We start from the raw sequence: 23,401 nt of genomic DNA on the forward strand, positions 1-23,401 counted from the left end.
CTCCGACTTAGATATTTGTCGTAGCGTTGTACCAATTTTACAATATCCTTGTCATAGAAGGCAGGCGCCTGTGCTTTCTGCCAGTTCCCTATGCTGGTCTGCAGCTTGATGAATGTGCCAAAATGCTGTCCCCATAGCCAAAGGGTCACGTGAACGATGAGGTGAAAATAAGAGGGAGCCAAGTCCGGGCTTTATGGTGGGTGGTCTAACATTGTCTATCAGAAACTCTGCAGAAGCGTCTTTGTTGCAGCTGAAGTGTGCGGCCGAGCAATATCATGTAGAAGAACAATGCCTGAAGACAACATTCCTCTTTGTTTGTTGTCTACTGCCTTTCGTAGAAGATTTTCTCATTTCACCTGATCCATTAGCTGAACAAGATCATCCGTATGATGAACCTTTGTACGTCCTGCTTCAAAGTTCCCGCACCACTGCTGCACTCTGATGTCATGCATGACAGTTAGGTTCTGTGTGGTCATGAAATCTGACGTAATGCCTCAGCATGAAGGTACCGGTTGACAGCAAGCACTTCAAACTTGGCGAGAAACTCTATCGTTCTACGCATCTTTACGTGTTCACTGGTCGCTCTCAACTGAAACGAGCAACGTGATACGATCGACGGGCATGCTAGAGAAACTGTGCAACACGTCTGTGCGAAGCTTCGTCGGATTTTCAATGTGGTTTTAATTTCGCGACCGATCGAACATTGCAAAGAAGGTAGCACTTGTGGTTCATTCCGCAATGGAACTACATTATGGCAGGGTACCGAACATGCCAGCTCACTTCAGCGACCGGATAGTGGGAAATCGGTGTAATGGCACTACAAGAATTCACTTTTTAAAAAGAATGAAAAGAACCTTAATTTGACCAGGATGCTCTTGGAAATATGTTTCTTGTAATTGAATTTGGCTTCACGTTACTAACGTGAAAAAGCGCTCTAAGGACTTGTAAATTCACAAATCTGCCGCAGATTGTTCTTGTACATTTCAGCCATCCATAGTGTTTGGGAAAGCAACAACAACACCCAATATTTCCAGCGTATTTTTGAGAGACATCAGTGTGCAGTACTACGTTTTTCACATGTTCAGCCACTCTGATAAAGTAGCTGAATATTATTCCATAGAAAAGTCTGACAAGAAATTATTGTTTGGATCTTCGATGCCACCAAGAAAAATCCACATATATTAGACATTATGTCTAATTCAATGTTGCGTTGTCTGTGCTCCCATCTATAGTAAACTCTCTCTTGTTCAGAGGAGGACTTGTGTCGTAATTAATCGTTGACATCTTAAATGCTATTGTAGAGCCTATTAGTCGTGAACATGTCGCAAGAAGAGATCTGTTCCTGCTCGATACTGAAGTGGAGTGCGTAAAGTGAATCTGACTCCGCCTTATTAACATGATAATAAATGTAAAACAAAAATAAATTTTGTCATTTACATCGAGGTGGCAAAAATTATGGCATAGCGATATGCACTTGTTCTGGTGGCGGTAGTATCGCGTATACAAGGCATGAATGGGCAGTGCATTGGCGGAGCTGTCAGTTGTTTCCAGGTGACTGATGAATTGAGGTCGCACGACGGGAATTAACAGATTTCGAAAGCGGAATGGTAGTTGGAGATAAATACAGAGCATTGTATTTCAAAAATCGTTAGGGAATTCGACATTCCGAGATCCACAACGTCAAGAGTGCGCCGAGAATACCAAATCAGAGACAACATCTCTCACCGCGGACGACGCAGTGGCCGACGGTCTTCACTAAACGACCGAAAGCAGCGGCTTGAGCGTAGAGATGTAAGTGCTAACAGACAAGCAACACTGCGTGAAATAACAGCAGAAATCAATGTAGGATGTACGGTGAACGTACACGTAGGATTATGCGGTGAAATTTGCCGTTAATGGGCTATGGCAGCTGATGAGCGACGCCAGTGCCTTTGTTAACAGCATGACATGACATGCAGCCCTGGGCTCGTGACCATATCGGTTAGGCCCTAGGCAGCTGGGGAACCGTGACCTGGTTAGATGCGTCCCGATTTAAATGGAATAGAGCTGATGGTAGGGTTCGAGGGTGGTGCAGATTTCACCTGACCATGGACCCAACTTGCCAACAATGCGCTGTGCAACCTGGTAGGGTATCCATGATGGTCTGGACTGTGTTTACATGGAATGGACTGCGTCCTCTGGTCCAACTGAACCGATCATTGACTGGAAATCGTTATGTTCGGCTACCTGAAGACCATTTGCAGCCTTTCATGGGTTCCATGTTCCCAAGTAAAGATGGAATTTTTGTGGATGACTATGCGCCATGTCACCAGTTTGACAATTCGAGCTAATGATTTGGCTACCCATATACGTTGTACATATTGTATATGACCCGTCTCTCCCTATAGCTTACCATACTTTTTTCAGAATCTCGAACAGCTTGCACCATTTTATAGCGTTCGACAATATAAAATGGTGCAAGCTGTTCAAGATTCTGAAAGAAGTAGGAGTAAGCTATAGGGAGAGACGGGTCATATACATTATGTACAACAACCTAGAGGGAATAATAAGAGTGGACGATCAAGAACGAAGTCTTCGTATTAAGAAGGGTGCAAGACAAGGCTGTAGCCTTTCGCCCCTACTCTTCAATCTGTACATCGAGGAAGCAATGATGAAAATAAAAGAAAGGTTCAGGAGTGGAATTAATATACAAGGTGATAGGATATCAATGATACGATTCGCTGATGACATTGCTATCCTGAGTGAAAGTGAAGAAGAATTAAATGATCTGCTGGACGGAATGAACAGTCTAATGAGTACACAGTATGGTTTGAGATTAAATCGGAGAAAGCCGAGGGTAATGAGAAGTAGTAGAAATGAGAACAGCGAGAAACTTAACATCAGGATTGATGGTCACGACGTCAAAGAAGATAAGGAATTCTGCTACCTAGGCAGTAAAATAACCAATGACGGACGGAGCAAGGAGGACATCAAAAGCAGACTCGCTATGGCAAAAAAGGCATTTCTGGCCAAGAGAAGCCTACTAATATCAAATACCGGCCTTTATTTGAGGCAGAAATTTCTGAGGATGTACGTCTGGAGTACAGCATTGTATGGTAGTGAAACATGGACTGTGGGAAAACCGGAAAAGAAGAGAATCGAAGCATTTGAGATGTGGTGCTATAGACGAATGTTGAAAATTAGGTGGACTGACAAGGTAAGGAATGAGGAGGTTCTACGCAGAATCGGAGAGGAAAGGAATATGTGGAAAACACTGATAAGGAGAAGGGACAGAATGATAGGACATCTGCTAAGACATGAAAGAATGACCTCCATGGTACTAGAGGGAGCTGTAGAGGGTAAAAACTGTAGAGGAAGACAGAGATTGGAATACGTCAAGCAAATAATTGAGGACGTAGGTTGCAAGTGCTACTCTGAGATGAAGAGGTTAGCACAGGAAAGGAATTCGTGGCGGGCCGCATCAAACCAGTCAGTAGACTGATGACAAAAAAAAAAATCGCCCAACATGAACCCAACAGAACATTTGTGGGGGATAATCGAGAGGTCAGTTCGTGCACGAAAGCCTGGCAAAGAAGCTCCGACACGATATTATACGGTATCTCATTACTTTTGTCACCTATGTGTAGTCATACATAAAAGTTTATACATATAACCTTGAAAATTCCTTGGAGGTGTCTGCTGCCAGGACAAACGACGACCTTAGAGGAGGGGTCGTGAGGTAACATAGCGATTCGTATGCACGCTGCCGTCGGCAGTTGCGGCATCCGACGAGGTCGGCCCACACACGACTCGACCGTATCGTGTCTAGCGTACAGAGCTGCCCGGCTGTGCTGAGGATGGCCTCCAAACACTGGGCACTGTTTCGGAACGTCCAAACTTCACCGAAAACGTTTGCTAATCAAAGTGTGTTTCGGAGCACCTGCCAAGTGAGATAGTGCAGTTGCTGAGGCTCCTGCCAGAATTCGGAAGAATGATGGTGTACTTGTTCATTGCCGTCTGAACATCTTCATTTATATTTTCCGTGGTTTTCTTAGATGAAGGTAATTGCAGTAACAGTTTCTTTGAAAAGAAAACGGCAGATTTTACACTACATTCTTGTCCCAAGTAAACGTGTGCTTCGTCCCGTCGGGACGTTAAAACTAATGTCTCTTGGTAATGCATGCACACACACATTCACATCCACAGGGTGTTATTCGGAATAAGAACCTATGTCCATAAACGTACCGTTTCCGGTCTATGACGGTTTCAGTTCAGATGTGTAATGCGTCCACATCTACTGAGGGGACGTGAAAAGTCTCAGAGGTGCCTGTCCTGATATGCAATAGGATCCGCTGCACTGGAAACTGAAGAAACGCCAGGTGGGATGGGGAGTATGTACTAGAATATGTTTCGTAACAATGCTGGTTGTCGCTGCTTCGAGCCGCTGTTGTAATTCATCAGTACGATTCTGTAGATACAGTACGCTGGGTTCTTTTTTGTTTCGCAATAATGTAAACACGTAATGTTTAAGTGTTAGTTGAGCCGGCCGCTGTGGTCGAGCAGTTCTAGGCGCTTCAGTCCGGAAGCGCACTGCTGCTACTGTCGCAGGTTCGAATCCTGCCTCGAGCATGGATGTATGTGATGTCCTTAGTTTAGTTAGGTTTAAGTAGTTCTAAATCTAGGGGACTGATGACCTCACATGTTAAGTCCCATAGTGCTTAGAACCATTTGAACCACTGTTTTGTTAATTGAAAGAAATGTGGTTAAGTGATAAATGGATGTTTCTTTATGTTTCCTTTCGGATTGTTACCTAATAATTGCGCTGCGTCACGCCTAATTCAGTTCCTCAAGCAGAAGTCGATGAGTTAAACATCTTAATTGAAACCGTCGTAGAGGGAAAGCGGTATGTTTCCTGACATGAATACCTGCTCCTAATATTATTTACTCACTCCAGTCTACAAGTCCTAGAAGTATTTCCGAACACACTGCATATTTTTCGAATCATTGTGAGAGGGCTTACAGAGACTATTTATTTTATTGTACCATACGTTACGGTTTTTCTTCCATTCCATTCGTGGTTGGAGTTTGTGAAGGAGTGCTTTAGTGGTGGAGATCTGTGAGAAGCGAGGCAACCCAGTTGGAAGCGTACCGTATCTGCCTGGCATCAAGTTCTTTGGGAAACTCACTGTCGTGCTGGAGGAGGAGGAGATTAGTGTTTAACGCCCCGTCGACAACGAGGTCATTAGAGACGGAGCGCAAGCTTGGGTGAGGGAAGGATGGGGAAGGAAATCGGCCGTGCCCTTTCAAAGGAACCATCCCGGCATTTGCCTGAAGCTATTTAGGGAAATCAGGGAAAACCTAAATCAGGATGACCGGGGACGGGATTGAACCGTCGGCCTCCCGAATGCGGGTCCAGTGTGCTAATCACTGCGCCACCTCGCTCGATCCACTGTCGTGCTGACAATACGACTTTCTAAAATTAAGCGCGCATGCGTCTACAAGTCGATTGCGAGTCGAGTGAGGTAGTTGGCTGCGCCGTGATTGGAGGTAGGCATCAACTCAACTGGAACTGAATTATATTCACTACTTGTGAATATTACAGGTGAGATGAATGTCTATGATAAGTAAGAAGTGTAAATCAGATGAGAGAATGAATATCAATTACTGAACTCACAAGTAAGGATGTGTGTAGGAAGTTACTAAAGAAGTTATTCTCACGTTTAACTAGCTACAATATTTAACGTTATTAGACGCGTGCACCATTACAAACAGTAATAGTCCTGTACGATGTTTCATGTAAACAGTTATACGTTTCAAGGGAAAAATTCCAAAATGTCCCTAACCATAGGCGCACTATTACAAAAGTACTGACATGTGTAAGTGTGGCCTGAAGCTAGTTCAAACTGAAATATTTGTCTTATATCAGTAACCATAATTACAAGCACTTCGCAGTTATGAACATAAACCAGACACACTGTAAAATGATCTGTCACATTAATGTGAGCACCTGTCAAAAGTTTGAATAACCATCTCTTTCAGCGCAGACGTGCAGGAGCAGAGTCAGTGAGGTTCTGGAAGGTGTAGAAAGGGATGTGGAGTCACGGTGACTCCAGTGCCGTCGCCAACTGCGTTACGTTTCTCGTTTGAGGATTTACGGCGCGAATAGCCTGAGGGAGGTGGTGAACCGAGTCTCGATAGAGTTTCAATCCATGGAGTATGGTGAATGTGAGAAATTCATCCTGGTAAACTTTGAAGGGATAAATAATTGCACGTACCTGCGGAGACTTTTTTTTTTTGGTCATCAGTCTACTGACTGGTTTCATGCGGCCCGCCACGAATTCCTTTCCTGTGCTAACCTCTTCATCTCAGAGTAGCACTTGCAACTTACGTCCTCAATTATTTGCTTGACGTATCCCAATCTCTATTTTCCTCTACAGTTTTTGCCCTCTACAGCTCCCTCTAGTACCATGGAAGTCATTCCCTCATGTCTTAGCAGATGTCCTATCATCCTGTCCCTTCTCCTTATCAGTGTTTTCCACATATTCCTTTCCTCTCCGATTATGCGTAGAACCTCCTCATTCCTTACCTTATCAGTCCAACTAATCTTCAACATTGGTCTATAGCACCACATCTCAAATGCTTCGATTCTCTTCTTTTCCTGTTTTCCCACAGTCCATGTTTCACTACCATACAATGCTGTATTCCAGACGTACATCCTCAGAAATTTCTTCCTCAAATTAAGGCCGGTATTTGATATTAGTAGACTTCTCTTGGCCAGAAATGCCTTTTTTGCCATAGCGAGTCTGCTTTTGATGTCCTCCTTGCTCCGTCTGTCATTGGTTATTTTACTGCCTAGGTAGCAGAATTCCTTATCTTCTTTGACTTCATGACCATCAATCCTGATGTTAAGTTTCTCGCTGTTCTCATTTCTACTACTTCTCATTACCCTCGTCTTTCTGCGATTTACTCTCATACCATACTGTGTACTCATTAGACTGTTCATTCCGTCCAGCAGATCATTTAATTCTTCTTCACTTTCACTCAGGATAGCAATGTCATCAGCGAATCGTATCATTGATATCCTATCACCTTGTATATTAATTCCACTCCTGAACCTTTCTTTTATTTTCATCATTGCTTCCTCGATCTACAGATTGAAGAGTAGGGGCGAAAGGCTACAGCCTTGTCTTCCACCCTTCTTAATAGGAGCACTTCGTTCTTGATCGCCCATTTTTATTATTCTCTCTTGGTTGTTGTACATATCGTATATGACCCGTCTCTCCCTATAGCTTACCCCTATTTTTTTCACAATCTCGAACAGCTTGCACCATTTTATATTGTCGAACGCTTTTTCCAGGTCGACAAATCCTATGAAAGTGTCTTGATTTTTCTTTAGCCTTGCTTCCATTATTAGCCGTAACGTCAGAATTGCCTCTCTCGTCCCTTTACTTTTCCTAAAGCCAAACTGATCGTCACCTAGCGCATTCTCAATTTTCTTTTCCACTCTTCTGTATATCATTCTTGTAAGCAGCTTCGATGCATGAGCTGTTAAGCTGATTGTGCGATAATTCTCGCACTTGTCAGCTCTTGCCATCTTCGGAATTGTGTGCATGATGCTTTTCCAATGGTATATCGCCAGACTCATATATTCTACACACCAACGTGAATAGTCGTTTTGTTGCCACTTCCCCCAATGATTTTAGAAATTCTGATGGAATGTTATCTATCCCTTCTGCCTTATTTGACCGTAAGTCCTCCAAAGCTCTTTTAAATTCCGATTCTAATACTGGATCCCCTATCTCTTCTAAATCGACTCCTGTTTCTTCTTCTATCACATCAGACGAATCTTCACCCTCATAGAGGCTTTCAATGTATTCTTTCCACCTATCTGCTCTCTCCTCTGCATTTAACAGTGGAATTCAAGTTGCACTCTTAATGTTACCACCGTTGCTTTTAATGGCATCAAAGGTTGTTTTGACTTTCCTGTACGCTGAGTCTGTCCTTCCGACAATCATAACTTTTTCGATGTCTTCACATTTTTCCTGCAGCCATTTCGTCTTAGCTTCCCTGCACTTCCTATTTATTTCATTCCTCAGCGACTCGTATTTCTGTATTCCTGATTTTCCCGGAACATGTTTGTACTTCCTCCTTTCATCAATCAACTGAAGTATTTCTTCTGTTACCCATGGTTTCTTCGCAGCTACCTTCTTTGTACCTATGTTTTCCTTCCGAACATCTGTGATGGCCCTTTTTAGAGATGTCCATTCCTCTTCAACTGTACTGCCTACTGCGCTATTCCTTATTGCTGTATCTATAGCGTTAGAGAACTTCAAACGTATCTCGTCATTCCTTAGTACTTCCGTATCCCACTTCTTTGCGTATTGATTCTTCCTGACTAATGTCTTGAACTTCAGTCTACTCTTCGTCACTACTATATTGTGATCTGAGTCTATATCTGCTCCTGGGTACGCCTTACAATCCAGTATCTGATTTCGGAATCTCTGTCTGACCATGATGTAATCTAATTGAAATCTTCCCGTATCTCCCGGCCTTTTCCAAGTATACCTCCTCCTCTTGTGATTCTTGAACAGGGTATTCGCTATTACTAGCTGAAACTTGTTACAGAACTCAATTAGTCTTTCTCCTCTTTCATTACTTGTCCCAAGCCCATATTCTCCTGTAACCTTTTCGTCTACTCCTTCCCCTACAACTGCCTGTGGAGATAGTGGCCAAGAATAGATCCACACTTGTTTCGATCCATTGTGCCTTACAGAAGGATGAGAGCACTCAGGTAATGCCACAAAAACATTCCCCAGACCATTGTGTCCCTCCTCCGGTTTTTGTGTTTGCTTTCAGATGTTACAAACCTTACACGTCAATGGCCATCTGTCTGGTGGAATATAAAACGTGATTAATCGACAAAGGCCATTTGTCGACACTCACAAGGGGAAGGCCTCAGACACGGCCAACCGATTCGGCTCAAATTTGGCAGGTCGCTTGTGTACAACCCAAAACAAAGGACTCTAAGTTATTTTGTGTCAACACCCCCGCAATTTTGAGAAAATCACCCCTAAATGTTATGACGAGCAATCGACTCAATATTGGCGGGATCGATAGATAATTGTAAATAGAGCATTTTTCATCATCAGGTATGGGGGCCGCAAACGCAAAATTTTCCAGAAATCGAGGAAAGAAACTTTTACAACTGCCGCTTCTGTGCCCACACAAGTAAACGCCTTTCGCCGACAGCACCGATAACTAGCCGGCACGGTAGCTCAGCGTGTTCGGTCAGAGGATTAGCAGCCCTCTGTAATAAAAAAACTGAGCTAATCGATGAACAACGAACTTAAACGGATGTCTTACGACGTCCGCCCCGACCAGATGCAACGAACAAAACCGAACAAAATGAGATTAAAAACAAAGGCGCAATAGCCAAGGTAATTGGCTGGGAATCGGAAAACCCGGGTTCGATTCTCGAGGAAACGTAGCGGATGTTATTCTTTTTGTTTGTATTTTTCCATATCTCAGTTGATACAGATAGGAGGGTTAATAAGGTAAGTAAATCAATAAGGAATGACAATAATACTTACTTTATTAACGGTCCTATCCCTATCAATTGACATATGGAAAAATACAAACGAAAAGAACAACATCCGCTAGGTTTCTTCGAGATTCGAACCCGGGTTTTCCAAGTCCCAGCCAGTTACCTTGGCCGTTGCGCTATCAGTGCTGTCGGCGGAAAGCGTTTACTTATGTGGGTACAGATGTGGGAGTTGTAAAAGTTTCTTAGCTCGATTTCTGGAAAAGTATCCATTTTCGGACCCTATCCCTAATGATGAAAAATGCTGTATTTACAATTATCTATCGATTCCGCCAATTTTGAGTCGATTGCTCGTCATAACCTTTACGGGTGATTTTCTCAAAATTTCGGGGGTGTTGACCCAAAATATCTTAGATTCCTTCGTTTTAGGTTGTACACAAGCGACCTGCCAAATTTGTAGCTGAATCGGTTGGCCGTGTCTGAGGCCTTCCCGTTGTCAGTGGACGTCCAGTTGCGGTACTGGCGTGCAGATTCCAGCATTCGTCGCCGACAAACAGCAGTCAACACGGGAGCACGAATCAGGCGCCTGCTGCAGAAGCCCATACGCAAAAACGTCGCCGAACGGTTGTTGAGGAGTCACTGTTGGTAGCTCCTTGGTTCGTGTGGGCGGTCAGCTGCTCAACAGTTGCGCGTCTATTCGCCCGTGCACATCTCCGCAGATGTCTTTCACCCCGCCATCTATGGCCCGTGCTCGTGGTCGTGCGGTAGCATTCTCGCTTCCCGCGCCCGGGTTCCCGGGTTCGATTCCCGGCGGGGTCAGGGATTTTCTCTGTCTCGTGATGACTGGGTGTTGTGTGATGTACTTAGGTTATTTAGGTTTAAGTAGTTCTAAGTTCTAGGGGACTGATGTTAAGTCCCATAGTGCTCAGAGCCATTTGCACAGTTTTTTTTTCTATGGCCCGTGGTGCACACAGTTGCCTCATCTGTTTGAATAGTGCCATTTTGCCACGCGCAGTGTACTTTTACCACGGCGGTCCACAGGACGACAATGAGTGCACTGACGTCGAAAATAGGCGGTGGTCACTTTAATGTGACTGGACACTGTATTATCTGTTAAAACGAACCATTCATCAAATTGTGTCCAAGTAAGGACACGGGGTTGACACTAGGCTAAAAATATATTCGCGTCGCTTCATCAAAGGGCAGGATTGCAGTGTTTGAGAAATGACCAGCATTGTCGTACGTATTAGGGGATGGATCACGACAGAATCCATGAACGCTGACTGTGAAACCCTGATTCACATTCACGAAAAGCCAAAGAATTTTAGTTAATACAGTTAGTAAAGGCAGATACTGGGCCTGTAGCTATACCGAAGATGCAAGGCGAACGCCGTTAGGTGGCAAACTGGGGGCGACCGAACACACACTGCAGACATCAATTGTACTGATGGTATATTAGGCATGCGCTAGCACACTGAATTAAAACCAAAGTACATCGTCACATACTTTATATAGGGTGTAACTGAATTCCCTTTACAGACTTTGAGGACAGATTCCTTACACCAAAACAAGAAAAAAATGTAGTAAACAGGGCCTCTAAAATGCTTATCTTGAGGGCTGTAGGTATTTTGTTTATTTTCTATACTGCGAAACAAACACAGCTCCTTGTTTTCCATATTTTCTGAATGGGTAGTACGGACAAAATCAAGAAAATAATATGCAGTGCCGAACATGAGCAATTGTTCATAGCTTTTAAAGCATGCATTTTAAATTCGGAACAATTGTTCTCCACGATTACGACTATGTGTCGCGTAAATTTCAGTCCATTTTATTGTGAACCAAAAGAGCATTAAATTTAATGATTTTAGTCATTGATCGATCTTCGTAAATGTTTGAAGTGTGCATTTGTAAGAAGCGCTGTTTCCTTAAAATACACCAAAGTCACATATACATCATGGTCTCACCTCTTACTAAATAGGGTCGAATTTGTTCCACAGACTTCTTGACGCAGTTATTGATATTAGGATCATTCCTCTTGCAGACGTGAATGTACGAAGCTGTAACAGAAAGCAAAACCGAACTAATTAGCGATTACTTACATACAACTTATTATCCTTATATTAAATTAGAATATTCGCTGTGCTGGACTATTGACACAAATGTACAGAGCAGTTAAGCTTTTGACCTACATTAGAGAAGAAAACGGAATTTAATGAAGGTAGAAATGAGGACACAATCTATTGACAACATTAGATGGCAACAAAAACACAGAAAATCACGACGCGTACCGTACCCCATATATCTTAATACACATTTGCAGGAGGTAATCTAGATGGCAGATGGCGAGTCCTTTATTCAGGTGTAGTGTACATTTGAACTTCATACATTTAATTTTCTTCTGATTACATTTGTACTAAGGAGAATTTGTACTAAGTAGAACAGAAAACAGAGTGTACAAGAACAGCTACACAAAAATTTGATATGCTATGATAAATCTATGTGCACAGCGTTTCCGAATAGCATGGATAATCTCAAGCAATAGTGGACTCACAATTAATTCTGTTGAGGGACTATTTACGTGCTATGATATTTATATTTACAAGATGCTACGAATATGCAGGATGTAACAGGTATAAGTGCAGATATTTTAATAAGTGGAACCTTAGTACGTACACACGTCGGTGTGTTGGTGTTTTTTCTCGCACAGTCTTTGCACAAACACATCACAAACTTTACAGCCTGATGCTTTCTGTATGGCTGCAACTGCAGCACTAATTGGAATATGAGTGTCAGTGTGGACTAACCATTTTGCGTCCACGGATCCACACTTCATCTGATCTGCTGCCAGGGGAAAATAATCAATAACCACTAATGGCTAGCTCTTGCCACAGATACTTGGAGGTAACAACCAACCTAAAAATAGCAGCTATAATTATTAGTCTGCAAATGATGGAAATGCTGGCATAATGTTGTTCAGTACACTGTTGTTACTCACCAGTAGAAATATCTGCACTTATACCCATTACACCTTTATTATTTGTGTGTCTAATAGATTCACATTCACAATTACTGAATAGATGAAAGGAGAACTTCCACAACTGAATACAATGCTAGTTAAGTTTGTGCAATGCATCTGTTTACGTTGTGGTGGAGGAAGCGCGGTTTTAAAGGAATTTCCTGTTACATAATGGGACGTCACATTCATTTAATAGGAGCAAAGAAATTGTAAGACATTTTAGCAATGTATTCAATCATAGTACAAGATCAGACCTCCGACTGGTTCTATTTCTAAGGATCCCATTGAATCAGCTTTTGTTAAAGGGTTGGTCTGTCCATCAAAAGTTATTCTGGTATGGTTTAGTATCCATAAAAATGTTCAAGTTATCTCTCTACAACTATTTTCCATTGTCTTCATACCTCTAACTGCTATTTATGACAGCCTGTGGCTAGCAGCACTGACATGTGAGTGACATGTAGTGGCTTTTCATGTTGTACTAGGGCTACAGTGTTACACAGTGGCGCAGTACTGCTTTTCAAAGTAGGAAACTTCTTACATTATTTTGACGACACTGCTGTGAAAATCACTGCAATTTTGTAACAGGTAGTTAGTGAGTTAGTTACAAGCTCCATAGAACGGTTGCACGATTCTTACATCGAAATGAGGAAGAACAAGTCGGATTTGCGGATATATACAAATGTTACACGTTAACATTAATGATGTTATATTCAGTCATTAATAAACTTATTTCTAATCGTTAATGACATTATTTTTAGTACTATTCAAATTATCAAACTTAAAAAACAGTCTTTTCCGACTGTCGATTTTTAAATGGAAATTTATCTGTGGAATACATGGAATAGAACCATGTGTCCAGAAGAAGCAATAGGTTACCAGTTTTTAAATAGAAATTCGTCTATGGAATACATGGACTAGAACGAGTTGTCTGGAAGAAATGATTTTAGGCTAGATTAAAACTTGCTTTCCTACACGTCAAACATTTTATGGTACTGGGAAAATTAACAAAAGTTTACTTTAGTGCATAGTGAACTAGTTTCTAAGTATCAGACAGATGTAATAATGGATAACAAGAGTAATTTTATCCTCTAGCGTTGTAGCTATGAAGACACTATGCATTGTAATGGTGCAATTAAAATGCTCAATTCCTTGAAGAGGCACCCTAGGTGAACACCATTTATATTCTTACTGCTCACTTCTGTTCAAACAAAACTTTCTTCCAAACAAGAGAATAGCTCCAGGTGTAAATGAAAGATCTTAATGAAACTTGATGAGTACATTGAGGAGTCAAAATAATGCAATATGTTTTCTTCTGTTACTGAGCAATTTTAATTTTTTAGGTAAAACGTACCTCAAAAGATAATTTGGCATATTAGGTTTAGAGGAAGTGTCTTTGAATCTTTGATATGTACAAAATGTGTTTTATATAAGAGTTTGAATGTATTTAACATTATTGCCAACTGTGTAATCAACTATTGAAATAATATGCAACTTTCGAAAACATCCCAGTACCATTAATTAATTCTAAAAAATGAAAACTTTTGTTACAACATGAATTAAAGAAACTTCAACAGCACATGAAGTTGTGTAATAAAACTTGTTTCTCAAATACCATTTTTGAAAAATAAGCAATACGTAACATGATTATGGCAAACTTTAAACATACCTATCTAAAATAAATCAATATTCATTACTATTATAATTATTTGATATACTTATATTTGTTTTAGCTTTTAAATTGTTATTTTACATTGAACATTCATGTTTTTTGTTTTTTAGGTTATATATGTCTATTTTGTTAATTGAAAATAATGAGTAATGAATGATTATGGTACAAAATCATTACAATAATGATTATCTGTAAAGAAATGTTTAAAAGTTAATTGTTTCTTCTACACCATGCACATAAAAATAAACGAAAGTTGTTCATGTAATATATGCAATGGACTACACAATGTAAATCAAAATCCAGCAGGATTCTCAAGTTGTGGTGGGGTATGCTCTAAATATTCTGGATCATACCAGGCATGTTTCAGTACACTGGAAAAGCCAGACAAAGAGAATTTTTTTGTTTACTAATGACAGCAGCTTGATTATATTGTTTCTCAAGTGGAGACTGACATCATAATCATTCAGCAGTGCTCTCTGTGAAAATCTTCTCACAAAGTTTTTTCAACAATGAATATGGTACTCAAAACGGTTTTTGTCTCTGATAAAATTTGAGAATTCTGCTGTATTTTGTTTTATGTTGTGTTGTCTGTCGACAAATTATGTGAAGAAATTTTATTCATTTTATGTGCAAGGTGTTAAAAATCATTAACTTTTAATAATTTCTTTCCAGAAAATCGTTTAATTATTGAGTCACTTGTAATATTAAATTATCAAAATTTATCTGTCTGAATGGTAAACTAAAAAAAATTAATCCAAAATGTGAAATAACGATTTAAAACATAAAACAAAAATAAGTTAAAAATATAGAATAATAATGAATGCTGAGATATTTTAATTGGGTATGTTGAAAATATTCTGATAATACATTGTGTACATATTTATTACACGTAGATGGATATGATCTGAAAGCTTCTTTAAATTAATCTGCAACTACAGGTTCGTTTTTCAGAACTGATTAATGATAGTGGGGTATTTATGAAAATTTGAAAATTTTACGAAGTTTATTATAGAGTTGCCAATAATGTCAATTACATTTTAAGATTTTTTTATGTATCATGGTTTCAAAGGTACTCCCTGTTAAGCTAATGAGCCAAATTACGTTGTGGCGTGTGTTTTATCCCTTAAAAGTGAATGTGGACAAAAACGAAAACATCAGCACTGTATTATTTAGATCACTGTAAATACCTACCAAGTTTCATCAAGATCGTTTATTTATACCTGGAAATGTTCCCCTGTAAGTGATTATGAATGATGCACTAACATTTTATAGAAATTGCAATGTAAATGTGAGAATTAATAAATCTGAGGATATTGTAATAAATAGAAATTTAGGAATAAAAGACTAACTACAGGTAATACTGGGCATAATACCTGTAAGAAAGAAAAGGAGATTGAGGAAAACAGGTAGATTAGATTAGATTAGATTAGATTAATACTAGTTCCATGGATCATGAATACGATATTTCGTAATGATGTGGAACGAGTTGAATTTTCTAATACATGACATAATTAGGTTAATATAACAACTTTAGTTTTTTGTGTTTTTTGTTTTTCTTTATTTTTTATTTTTATTTATTTTTTTTTATTTTTCAATTTTTTAAATATTTTTTCTTTTTTTTTCTTAATTTATATCTAAAAATTCCTCTATGGAGTAGAAGGAGTTGTCATTCAGAAATTCTTTTAATTTCTTCTTAAATACTTGTTGGTTATCTGTCAGACTTTTGATACTATTTGGTAAGTGACCAAAGACTTTAGTGCCAGTATAATTCACCCCTTTCTGTGCCATAGTTAGATTTAATCTTGAATAGTGAAGATCATCCTTTCTCCTAGTATTGTAGTTATGCACACTGCTATTACTTTTGAATTGGGTTTGGTTGTTAATAACAAATTTCATAAGAGAGTATATATACTGAGAAGCTACTGTGAATATCCCTAGATCCTTAAATAAATGTCTGCGGGATGATCTTGGGTGGACTCCAGCTATTATTCTGATTACACGCTTTTGTGCAATAAATACTTTATTCCTCAGTGATGAATTCCCCCAAAATATGAAAGCAATGAGTGAAAATAGGCGTAGTAAGCTAATTTACTAAGATGTTTATCACCAAAATTTGCAATGACCCTTATTGCATAAGTAGCTGAACTCAAACGTTTCAGCAGATCATCAATGTGTAAGCCGCAAGGACAAAATACTGAAAGTTTACTTTACACAATTTTCTGTTCAGAGGTGTCCCACACGCTTTTAGTGGGAGAGATTTTCGAACATCTTGCTGGACATGGCAGAAGTGATATATGGAAGAGCGTATTATACTCTATTAAAGATGCTTTGTCATGTTGAAACAACACATCGAATTAAAGTTGTAGGAACACAAACAGCACGAAATTAATAAGCTCTTTGGTATAATACGTTCTTCTTTCTTATCCATTGTATACATACAACTCGTGTGAAGAATTTAGTCAGACGACCACTCATACTAGCAGCGAACGAAGGGAGGGGAGTAGAAGTAACTCGTCAAGAATAGCAGATAGTACATCTATACAAACAGGTCTAGATATGGCTTACCAAACATACCGAATTGAAAACAGTACACTCTGAACGATTATTGGCAAGCAACTCACTGGGGCTAACCACTCTGAAAGATTTGATAAATACACTAATACTTCAGACATGATCTTCAATGATTTGAAACGAAGTGTACCGTTAGACGTCATTCCTTCAATTCTCGAGACATTTCCATGTCATCAAGCACCAGAACAGTAACTGTCCAGCTATAAACACTTACCCAAAGAGTTATATACACCTGTCAATCGCATAAAAGCGGAATTTCTTCTCCTCACTAAATAAAACTGAGCCACTCCACTCTGAGTTCGGCGTTGTTGTGGTGTGAGAAGCTCAACTGCAGTCCTGGTGTAAATTGCAATGGCAACATCAAAAGCACTGAATATAATTATGGAAAATGGTCGGTGAACGCCATGATTCGATGGTCCCACATGAATGAATTTTTTTCCACAACTTATTCACGTTATTATCGTATGTGATCCTATTAAAAATATAATATACTGAAGGTTAGATTGTATGGGATGTATCGCGAAGTAGTTGGTGATAGAATGCTTTTTTATACTACCGAGCGATGCGGCGCAACTGTAAGACACTTGACCCTTCAGGGGTTGGACAAATATGTGGAAACGTTTCGAAAAATACATGCTTGAGCATAAATGCGCTGTTGTATTTGACCACGAACAGCACCTGTGTAATGTCCTTAATACGCTGAAAATGTTAGTCGTGATCTGAACAGTATTCTGTGTAGTTTTGAGTGCATTACGTCAGAGGTAAAGGTGGGCAAATTAATGACGCTCGTATAGCGGATGCCCCCGTAACCAAGTAGCCGAAGTGTTTGGTGTTTAAAGAAGCACCGTATAGAAGCTGGAAAACATCATCTGATAAGTCACAACGTGGACGAAATCGAGTGTTGACAATCGTGAAAAACTGTCATTGATAGGACTGTGACGAAAAATAAGAGGACGACAGCTGTAATACTCACTGCAGAACTGGATGGTACACTCGCGAAACCTGTCAGCGGCGAAACAACATGAAGGCAGTTCCATAAGCGGCTATTTGTAGGGTCAACTGGAATTACAAAAGCCTTCACCAGTGATTCAAATTCTCTTTACAGGAAAAAGAAGTGCCGAAGCTATAAAACCTGGACTATGGAGCAATGGAAGAATGGAATTTGGTGGCATGAGCCTTGTTTCACACCATTTCCTACTTCGGACCAGGTTCACACGCCCAGAGTGAAACATAGTGGGGATACAGATATGATATGGGCAGCCATACATGGTATTCCACGGGTGCTCTGCGAGGAAACCTTGTTGCCACGGACTGCGTGTCCATTCCGCGGATCAGGTCCATCCCATGGTTCAATGTTTGCTCGCCAGTGCCGGTGCAATGATCCAAGAGGACAGGGCCCCCTATTCGCACCACTCGTGTCGTCCAGGGCTGGTTTTCTGAGAATCAGGATGAACTGTCGCATCTCCCCTCGCCACCACGGTCACCAGATCGCAATGTTTATTGATCCTTCGTCGTCTAATTAGGAGAGAAGGGTGCGTGATCGCTATCTGCCTCCAACATTGTTACCTTAATGTACCATTATTTTGCAGGAAGAATGGTACAAAATTCCCTCGAAAACCATACGGGACTTATATTAATTTATTCCGAGACGACTGGAAGCTGTTTTGAATGTGTGTACCATGTTAGGCGTAGCAATGTGCTTCTGCTACTTCGATATTTTTGTTCATCCCCTGCATATTCGGCAGGACGTCGGTTGGAATTTCTACCCAGCCACCATGATTTCGGTTTTCCGTAATTTCGCTAAACTACATAAGACAAATGCTGGGATAGTTGCTTCGAAAGATCACTGCCGATTTCCTTCCCCTATTTGAGTTTCTGCTCAGTCTGCAGTATCACGGTGGTCGACGAGGCGCTAAATCTCAAACTTTCTTATTGCTTGTAAGTTGTCTTGTATTCTTACGGTGAAATTGCTAAGTAGTCACCTACGTGTTGCCGAAAGTATTTCCCCACTGCTGTGTAATTTTTGTGCAGGCACCGCTAAACTATAATAAAATGATGGTTTCCTTGTAAGCCGTAAACCTATAGCGATTTTCTTTGCATCATTGATCATTGTCAGTATGTCAAACACAATACGGGAGTGAAATTAGTAACTGGAGTATATGAAAGAAGCTAGGGAACTACGCACACATAGTTTTAGCTCTTGCGTTGATGAGAAATTTACACACTCTTACGAAAGAAAAAAAAAACGAAAAAAAGACGCACCACGAAGGAGTTATGCAAATTTGGTCTCAAGTTGGTAGTCATACAAGTATCAACGGAAAATACAAAATTATAAACTTTAACCGCCGATGGATGCACGTGTGACCCTACAGCGCAGTTTCATGGCGCAAGTTGCAGGGATGACGACAGCATGCAGTCTTTGAAAATTTCATTCCGTGTACTCGGCTGGACAGAAATTATACCTCGCAGACTGGTGCGTGAACAATATTCGCAGAGAGAACGTGCAGTTGTGCTCAAAGAAGCCGGTTGAAAGAATCGGTGAATCGCTCGACATCTGAACAGGAGCGATGTCACTATTGGAGAATGTTGGAACCGATGGGTAAACTATGCCCAAACAAAACGTCAAGAAGGAAGCCGTGAACACCGAGAAATCACCATAAAGGCTCTGAGAGACCCGGTTTCATCACGATCATGCGCGCTGACCTCAAGGCACACCTTGTGGTGGCTACCATTGAGCTCCGTACAGCAAGACGGTTTGCAGTGATGTCGGGCATATTCGCCTTGGAATCTCACTGACTGGAATAGAACTGTCGACAGTGACGAGTCCCTCTTCGAACTGAGTGACGATAACCAGTGAAGACGTGACTGGAGACGGTCCAGTTAATCTTACGGCCAGACAGACAGGAGTGATGGTCTGGGATGCCATTTATTTTCATGGCAGGACCCCTTTGAATGTTATTCATGGCACTCTTAGAGCACAGAAGTAATGTCGACGATATTCTACACCCAGTTTTGTTACTATTCACAGCAAGCCATCTTATGCTTGCGTTTCAGCATGATAGTGAGCGCCTACACACGGTGAGAGTTTCCACCGTTTGTCTTCGTGCTTACCAAACCATACCTTGACCAGCAACGTCGCCGATCTCTTCCCGAATGAAAAGAATGGGTTCTCCAACCAACTCAGGATTTTGAGGACCGGACGTGGCAATTGGGCAGAATTTGGCACGATGTCCCTCATGAGGACATCAAATAACTCTGTAAATGAATGCCAAGTCGAATAACTGCTTGCATATAGACCAGAGGTTGAGCAATACTGACTTGCTCAATTTGCAAAGCTCTTTCTCTTTGGCAGTCTTGCTGAAAGTGCAATCATTTGATTGTCTGTACATGTACGTGTCATCTACCAATTTCCATTCCATACGGATAAATCATTCATGGTGCTTATTAGAGTGTACTTTACTATTCGGTTTGGCCCGAATTCTTGGGCTAATGCACTGAAATGGAGAGTAGATAAAGCTGACCGTGATCAAGTGTCCTCCGAATTCCATTGCAGGCCTATCAGCGTAGTGATGGGGAGCTCGCGAATGAGTCGTTCAAATGAACGCTTCACTCCAGTGAAGTGTGGACTAACCACTCAATTTCAATGTACTGGTACTTCAAACTCTTCACAGGTAGCACACGCCACACTTTTTTGTAGTTCACTCACTCTCTTCCCCTCTCCCTCTCCCACTACTTCGGCGCTACTGCCTGTCGACGAATCGCGCGGTGTTTGTGGGGAACGATAGGTTTACGAGGGGTTTGCGGGGTGAGGGGCGAGGGGATTGCAGCGTCAGTTGCTTCCTGCAGTGCTGACATCATTACCCGTGACTATTTGTGCAGTTAAACTTCGCGTCTACGGGTAGCCTACCGTTGGCAGCGCTTGCAGACAAATGAATATTAAAGATACAAACGAAGAGGCTAGCTGTGTGAGCACGCACAGCCAACATGAAAATAAAAGGTTTGTTAATAACACTGAAAGAGGGATTTTACCTGAAATCGTACCAATGACTAAAGGTGACAGTTTACGTTTTGAATCTGGAGGATTATTATTCTCAACAAAAATAAAATCTACGGGAAAACTTCTGAATAATTACTTAACGTAGGTATATAGGCTTTGTGACAGTGGTAAACATACTCATTATACTTTGGATTAAATTTTAAAAGGAACATAAAATTGGACTGTATTTCGTTGGTAGCCCTAGTTTTCAGTCCATGAATACAACAAATAATGTTTCATTTGGCAGATAAAGACTTTTTTGGGCGCTTCATGAGAAAATGTCGAGCAAGATTAAATGTAATACCTTCTTTATATGTGACAGGCTCCTCTGTTTATCTTTCCTTTGTCCTCTTCGACCGTGCTCTATTTAACTCAGACGCTGTTAAGAGCGTAAAACGTTGCGTGCACGTTACTGCATAGTTCGGCCATCTGTTGGTAAAATTATGAAGTATTACGAAGCTTTATTGTAAGAGCGAGGCGAAGCGAGCGTAGCCGCGGCTGAGCGGCGAACTGGGCAACTTCGCCAGGCTTCCGTACTTCACGAATGAACTACTTCATTTGAACGCTTCACGGCAAAGAGTGAAATGAATGAAGTAGTTCACGGGAATGAACGAGTTCGACCCAATCAGCGGCACCCTGCGACGCGCCGAGTCCCGAACGTGAGCAGCCTCCGCCGTGCGCCTACCTGTTGGCTGATTGGCTGGTAAGGAATGCTGCTGCGGCTGCGGCGCATGCGCGCTGTGTGCCGGGCCCGGCCTGCCTCACCAGACACGGCTTGGCCCAGTGATTCAGCGTCCTTGACCGCCGCGCAGCCGGTGCCCTGCTATTCCAAAGGCTGCTTCCCGTTGTCTGTCAGGCAACAGCTCTCCACTAAGTCAAACTACGACTCCATATTACTACGAAATACGTACTGCGTATCGAAATGAGTTTCTGCTGCAGTCATCGTGACGTGAGGCGTTTACTTATCGATTTACTTCTCCTCTGACTTGAAAATTTTCCGTGCTTCAGGCATATTGTATCATGTTAACATCTCATCCGATGTAAAGAGCCACCACAAGAAGTTGAATTTTCTACATATACGACTAATACAGCTTCTACAAGTCAAAAATTGTAGATTTCGGTAATGGAGGGTGTGGAAGGGTGAAGTTCTTTTGTACGAAGACAAACAAGTAGTTTGGGGGTAGTACATCAATGTCTGTTGGTCGATAGCTGTGTATTGATCGACAGCTGTAGATAAAAGTGCCAGAATTGAAACACCGTCCGAAATTGTCAATGGAAATTGGAAGCCTTTGGACCAAAATTATGCACTGGTCAGCCAGAACATTATGACCAGCTACTTAACAGCCGGTACGTCCACCTCCGACACAGATAACAGCGGAGACGCGTCGTGGCACGGAAGCGTTGAGGCCTTGGTAGGTCGCTGGAGGGAGTCGCTGGAAGGAGTTGGCACCACACCTGCTCACACAAGTCACCTAATTTCCGTAAATTGTGCGAAGGAGGGCGATGAACTCTGACGCCACGGTCAATCATTTCCCAGATCTGGTTAATTGGGGGGTCAGCAAACCAATTGGAACTCGCCACTTTGTTCCTCGAACGACGCCATCACCCTCCTCACCTTGTGACATGGCACATTATCTTGCTGAAAAATGTCGCCAAAGTCGAGAGACATGATCGTCATGAAGGACTGGACGTGTTCTGCAACCAGTGTACCATAGTACTTGGCCGTCATTGTGCCTCGCTCGAGCTCCATCAGACCCATGGATGCCCACGCAAATGTTCCCCATAGCATAATGGAGCAGCCGCCAGCTTGTCTCCGTCCGGCAGTACAGGCGTCAAGGAGGTTTTCCCCTGGAAGACGACGGCTTCACTCCCTCCCATTGGCATGATGAAGTAGGTACCTGGACTCATCAGTGTGCCAACGGCCAGTGCCGATGGCCACGTGTCCATTTCAGCCGTAGTTGCCGATGTCGTGGTGGGTTAACATTGACACATACATGGGTCGTCGGCTGCGGAGGCCCGTCGTTAGGCGTGTGTCGGTGCACTCACTGTGTGTTCAGACACACTTGTGCTCTGCCCGGCAATAAAATCTGATGTTAGTTCCACCACAGCTCGCTGTCGGTCCTCTTAGACCAATCTGCCCAGCCTATGACGTCCGCCGTCTGTCATAAGGGGTGACCGCCCAACTCCACGATGTCTGGACGTGGTTTCACCTTAGTTTCGTGTTGGAGACACTAACCACAGCACTCCTTGAACATCCGACAAGTCGTGCAGTATCTGAAATGCTCGTGCCGAACCTTCGGGCCATCACAATGTGCCCTCGGTCAAACTCAGACAGATCCGGCGCCTTCCACATTTCTACATATGGACCGACTCATTGATACTACATGCAACGTGCGTGTGTCTGACTGTCAGTCGTTCCTCGCCAGGTAACGCTGCTGTCACCTGGACAGACTTACACCGACAGTAGCTCAGTGGTAGTAAAGTTCTGACTGATCAGTGTATAAGTCTGTTTAATCTGTCGAAAGGTTATGGCCAGCGGTCTGCCACTAATTCCTGTCTTGTGCCAACCTATTCATCTCAGCACCCTAC

At 41.7% G+C, this 23,401-nt stretch overlaps 1 protein-coding gene across 1 annotated transcript in view; it reads right to left on the reverse strand.

Annotated features, from left to right (window-relative positions):
- LOC124777561 (protein takeout) overlaps positions 1–23,401 on the reverse strand; it is a 70,514-nt gene that overhangs the window by 22,782 nt on the left and 24,331 nt on the right. The window contains exon 2 of the mRNA XM_047253016.1: positions 11,485–11,577. Coding sequence (XP_047108972.1) covers positions 11,485–11,577 — 93 coding nt within the window. The remainder of the gene's footprint in view (positions 1–11,484; positions 11,578–23,401) is intronic.

This window comes from Schistocerca piceifrons, chromosome 2 (assembly GCF_021461385.2).
Source record: "Schistocerca piceifrons isolate TAMUIC-IGC-003096 chromosome 2, iqSchPice1.1, whole genome shotgun sequence".
Classification (NCBI taxonomy): Eukaryota; Metazoa; Arthropoda; class Insecta; order Orthoptera; family Acrididae; genus Schistocerca; species Schistocerca piceifrons.